General features: G+C 39.5%; 1 protein-coding gene across 1 annotated transcript in view; it reads right to left on the bottom strand.

Moving 5' to 3' along the window:
- Positions 1-929: 929 nt before the first annotated feature.
- The window catches only part of LOC141194137 (death-associated protein kinase 1-like), an 83,793-nt gene continuing 78,722 nt past the window's right edge, over positions 930-6,000 (bottom strand). The window contains exons 15-16 of the mRNA XM_073662408.1: positions 3,955-4,143; positions 930-3,299 (exon numbers count right to left, since the gene is read on the bottom strand). Of these exons, the coding sequence (XP_073518509.1) occupies positions 2,067-3,299; positions 3,955-4,143 (1,422 nt within the window). The 3' untranslated portion in view covers positions 930-2,066. The remainder of the gene's footprint in view (positions 3,300-3,954; positions 4,144-6,000) is intronic.

The following is a 6,000-nucleotide window of genomic DNA, read 5'->3' as shown; positions in this document are numbered from 1 at the left end:
AGTAAAATACACTCCAAAGACATACTGATAGGGAATTTAGTTTAGATCGTGAGCCCCATTAAGGACAGTCATGCTGATGTCTGTAAAGCGCTGTGAAATTAATGTGCTATATAAACGAGTAAAAGAAATAAAATCTCTAGTTTCTGTGGTTGTAATATAGAAGTTAAAAATGCAACCGTATTACTGCATTGTGCTAAAGCTGTTCAGATTTAGAAAGATTTTTGTATTCAGCTGAATGTTTTAAGGGATCGCTCTAAAGTGATTTTTTTTATTTATCCATTTGGAAGCAAAGTTGTGTGTAACTTGGGTGCAGTAACTTACTCACCATTCGCTGTCTTCTGCAGTTTTCAGCGGCGCTCCGGCATCATGTGACATTTGTGACCTGCCAAATCACACAGTGTCACAAAGGTTTTACATTTTCTCAATGCAAATTTGAGAGACTCAGAACGAAGCTACAGAGCCTCTTTTCTGAGTCTCATAGACTTGCATTAAAAAGTGCCTGTGATCAGGCAGGTTATAAATGCGGTCACACAAGGTTGTAATGGACTGGAGTGCCGCTGAAAACGGCGGAAGACGGCGACTGGCGATGCATGTTACTGCACTCATTACACATACACACGATTGCCACCATAGAGAGAAATTAAAAAATTCACTGGGATGCTCCAGGAAATATAGGAAAGGTGTTTCCAAAAGACTCTACATTTTAGCAATGTATTTAAGGATGGCCAACCCCATCTGCAATATGACCGGTGAATGGGGCTGATCAACTTAGATTTTGCCTGCTGTTCCCCTTCCATATATCATTTTTAATCAGATGTGTACAAAGAATCAGAAAACAAAACTGTGCAACAGGCAACATGTTTATTCATAGATATATACACATATAAAATTGTTCTACAAATGAAAACTTAAAAATGGGAATGTCAATCCTGTACATTCACATAAAAGATTTCATCCATCGCATGCATCTTCAGAAAGAAAGCACACTAAGGAAACAAGTACTCATTCAGTATTGGCAGCAAGCAAAACTCCTACAGATTTGCTTGTTTCAAGTACAGGAAAATTATGAAAACGCACTTGAATATAACAATAAAAAGATGCCTGTTATGTCTAAACTAGAAATATTGCAATGGGTGTTTGTTGCAGGATTTCTTTCGATACAAGTCTTACACTGCAGACGGAGGTTTGTAAGATCCTATACCTGAGATTATGTAACTGAATGAAACGTCATGTTGTCCATCAACTTGCCGTTCACAAGGTCTCACAACAAACTGTAAAATAAAGCTTTTTCTGTGTTTAAAAAAAAAGAGAAATAACCCTTTCAATCACTGAAGGAACCAACTGGACAAAGCCTTTAATACTTAGACATGTAAATGTCAGATATGCTTTAGACTCCTCAACTATGTACCTGAGCCATACAGTACCATTGAGGACTGCACTGGAAAAAATACACGTACAGTACGTATTTTGTGGTCTAGGTGTGTTTTGTATATACAGAGCGCTTTGAAGTAGAACGGACACTCTTGTCATGATTATCATGCAAGAAGTGATGAATAGGTAGAGCGCATGATGAGACTAACGCCAGAGCTATAGCTCTCCTCCAAGGCACTCACACCACAATGGTCCCACTTAAAGGAGAATTCATAGTACACCTTCAATTTCTACTGAAGTATCTTTCTATTAGAATATTAAGATAACACTAATGGAAAGAGCAATTTGTTTCTAGAGATGATATGAGCAGATTCCTAAAATGTAGAAAATAACTATCTTTTACTTGAAAGGGACGGCTTTTATCCATTTAGTTGGCAGTAATTAGCAGCACATTCATATAGAAGACTGGGTTGAAAATTCTTAAGTATGAACCTTTAAAAATCTATGACAAAAGGCAACAATTCTTATTAAAAGTAGAAAGATCACAAAGAACAAGGTTTATAGGGCATGTAACATTCATAGATGGAATGCCTATAAATTAATGACATTAAACTCATACCCTAGAAATACAATTATATAGGGACTAAATTCTTTACACTGGTCGCTATATAGTCCATCTTGAATAATAAAAGCAGTTATCGAGACACCACTGAACTGATTGAATCATAAGATGCGCCACTGTTGCAGCTTGCGGCGTAAGCCTCTTGTCCATGGACATCTAAATTCACTCGAAACACTGAAGAGGATTTCAGTAAAAAATCTGCTGCATCTCGACGGCCAAGTTCCCTTAGTTTTGACATTAAAATTGCTACAGTGCTGTCGGGAGCATTTCCCAATTCCCGAAGAAGAGCACAGACAGGGCTCTGGAGGAAATCTTTTTGAGCAGCACTGCCAGCATTGTATTTGGCAACTAATTCTGGAAGGCCCAGGTTCATAGCTAGAAGACACCAGTCTTTCCCCTTAGGATCTGGGGCATCGAGAAGCCTACTGAGCTTCCTCCTTACAAGAATATTCAGATCTGAGATGTGGTGATCCATTCCTAAGCTTCCTTGGGAGTAAATTTCCAGACTTCCAAAGCATAATATGCTGCTAAAACTTTCCTTATACCCGGCCATAGTGTTCGCCAGCGAAGTCTCCTTTTGAGCCTGTGCACGAAAAAAGTCTCTTGGTTGGTAAAGCATCACTGGTTCATGATGTTCCCTTAGCTGTTGTGGGCTTAAGTAATGTTTAACAGTTAAAAGCCCCGGCAATGAAGTGGCTAATAAGTTATCAATGATACTGCAGATGGATTCTTGAAGTAAACAACACTTTATCTTCTCAGTTACCAGTCCTCGAACATGCACTTCAATTCCCTGACCATTCTTGACCAGCAACACCAGCACTTCAGCACCTCTATTTGCCAGCTTACACCTATTTACCCACAAACATATATTGGCATCTCCTTCAGCACTCTGTTGGTGTATCCACCGGCACAGGTTAACTTGAACTTTATGAAATATTCCACATGGGAAAGGAGTAAGATGTTCCACAGGAACAATTCTAACACCTCCATAAATCAAAATATCCTCCTCTTCATCAGTCCATGACCTGTGGAGGCTATCAGTCTTAATAAGAGCAGGGATATCCACCATTGTACCACTGCTTAGATCTCGGGCGCATATGTCCATTGCATCTAAAATTTGTACAAGTTCATCCACATCACAGTCCGAGACCAAACGCTGGATATCCTCCATTGTGTATCTTCCTCTATAATGATGAAGAGCTTTTGGGTTCTCAACAGACAGCAGCTTCCCCAGGACATTGGAACATAACCATCGAGGGTCTAAGAGCACCACATCTTGGACAGTTTCACTCTGCATGATGTTAATCTGTAAAAAGAACAAGAAATAAAATTAAGTCTTTCCAGTTTATGCTATCACTCAGCAGCCCTGGCAAAAAGGCAATATGGAGGACTAAAATGACATATTAACTGCCCATTAGAAAAAATAATGTCATGTCGCAGGTAGAAACACAAAGCAAAAAAGTATTTATACTCTTTTTGGATGAAAAAAAGATTAAAGTGAATCTGTCAGTAGGATCACCCCTTCTAAGCCGTCTATATGGAATGTAGGTCATAGAAAGCTGAATAAAGTGATACCATTATATCTGTGATCCGATGTCTTATTCCAGAGATATCCAGTTAACGTGTAAATGAGCAGTTAAGATCTCTGCAGTGAGATCATGAGAGCAGACTTTCAGTCATTACATGTCTTATACTGGTAACACCCCCTTTCATTTTTAATAAGCTCTGGAGGCAAATTGCCAGTGAGATCAGTGTCTGGCCAATAGATCTTAACATTAAGAAAAAGGTGGATTTACCTGGAATAAGACCTTGGATCGCAGATATCAAGGTATAATTTTATTCAGCTTCCTACGACCTACATGTCCATGTAGATGGCAAAGGAGGGTTAATTCTACTCACCGATTCCCTTTAAGATTTTGCTTTATATGTACAGTCATTAATGAAGAAGGAGAGTTACTTGCCTCTCCCATGCTGTGAAGTTGGTGTGCTAGATTACGGACATCTTCCTCGGTGGCCAGCGGGTTGAGCTGCTCTTGAACGTCATAGACAAAGTCCCGAAAGGAAAGCAACTGGTTGGGGCCGTTTTGTTTTCTCCATGATGGCAAAATTGAAATAACTTTCTCGCATAACGGAGTCATCGTTGAGCAGTTCTGCGTAAACAAATTATAATAAAATAAATCACACATTCATTACAGTCGAATATTAACTCTATACAGATGTACTGCTAACAGACTGCAATAACCATTTTTCATATATTATTTGCATTTTATAGTAACAGGAATATAAATATATACCAGAAAGTCACAATCTGTTATGGATACAAAAGTCCTCAATAAAGCATATGATAAGGCATTACATAAAGCAGCTGAGACATTGTGACAACTGGTTAAAGATGGAATGTGTCAAAAAGAACCCAAAGCAAACATTTTTAAGTGGATATTTCAAAACACAAACAATAATGAAATATCCCATTTGCGTAGATAAAAGGATAACAAATTTGGTCCACATATGAAATGTAATTATTTTGCTACTAAAGGGAGCAGGTAAAACGCCCAAATAAAGGATTAAAAAATAATACAATTATACAAGGGCATAAGTCATATGAACTATTAATGCTTAAGTTTTGGCCACTCACAGAAACGGAATACTGGCTAACCATCTAACGATTATGGGGGCCTTGCAACTCTCCTCTAATAGCAGATCAGGAAAGGAGGGTTGGATGAATAGCTGTTGGCCAAACGAGCTTTAGCCGGCTGCTCTCTAAGGTGCATTGTAGATGAATAGAAAGATGGATCTAGAATCGCACTGCCAATCTCCCACCAGACAGCGCCGATAAAAGGTGAAGATGGTGGTGGGTAAGTATAAGACTAGGGTCAGGGACCTTATATTAGTAGCACCACTCCAGCGCTGAAAAAAACAAAACACTGGAATGGTCCTTTAAAACATGTAACAAACAAAGTGTAGAGTTAACTTGTTCTAAGAAATTGTTCAGCTCCCCAGGATGAGTTTTTGATGCCAAGTATTTTCACTGCAGGAAGAACCCAGCATCTTACAGTTCCAGCAGAGTGGATGGGATTTATAGAAATCTCATGCCCAGTGGGCTTTTATACGCCGTGTAAACTGACCTGCGGTGCATTTTTTCTTTACAACAGCAACATGGCATTTCTCTTACGGAAATTCCACAGGTAGAAAACATGTGTTTTTAGTGCATTTCTGCAGCTGAGATCCAATAAATACACATCTAATCCGCACAAGACTATCAATAAAGTTTTGTCAAAGCCAAATACCAGGAAGCATAAAAAATAAAGCAGCTTTATTTCAAACATGACACACTAAAAAGATACAAAAACGGCACCACTTAAAATGTACCCTAATTTGGCTAATTGGTGCAGAAATGCTGCAGATTATCTGCAACATCAAAAACTCACCAAATACTTATCATGGGAACGTAGCCTTAGAGTATGTGCCCACGATCATGAGCTGCTGCGGCCCCGATGCTGTAGAATATCCGCACCGCTTCGGCCCTCATTATGCAAATGAGCAGCCGCAATTTATTTTTTATTTTTTCACATGCGGAATTTCCTCATTGATACAAGTCTAAGGGGAAAGTCCACATGCGGACACGCAAAACAAATTGACATGCTCAGATGCACGCATAGTGGACATGGGATTTCTGGCATAAACACGCATCATCAAACCCGCAGCATTTCCTGATCGTGGGCACATACCCTTAGGGCAGGGATGTCAAACTCAAACACACAGAGGGCCAAAATTAAAAACTTGCACAAAGTCGCGGACCAACCAGTATACAGTATTATGGGTCCAAAAAAGTCCTCCATACAGAATAATGGGACCCATATAGTCCTCCATATAGAATACTGGGCCCCACATAGTCCTCAACAGAGTATTATAGGCCCCACATAGTCCTCCATACAGAATAATGGGCCCACATAGTGATGGTGGTTCTGGTGTCGCAGGCCAAATAAAACCACCCTGAGGATTTGGCC

Source organism: Phyllobates terribilis, unplaced genomic scaffold (assembly GCF_046119375.1).
Source record: "Phyllobates terribilis strain yellow unplaced genomic scaffold, ASM4611937v1 Scaffold_1__5_contigs__length_1240528914, whole genome shotgun sequence".
NCBI lineage: Eukaryota > Metazoa > Chordata > Amphibia > Anura > Dendrobatidae > Phyllobates > Phyllobates terribilis.
This window is presented reverse-complemented; position numbering and strand designations above follow the sequence as displayed.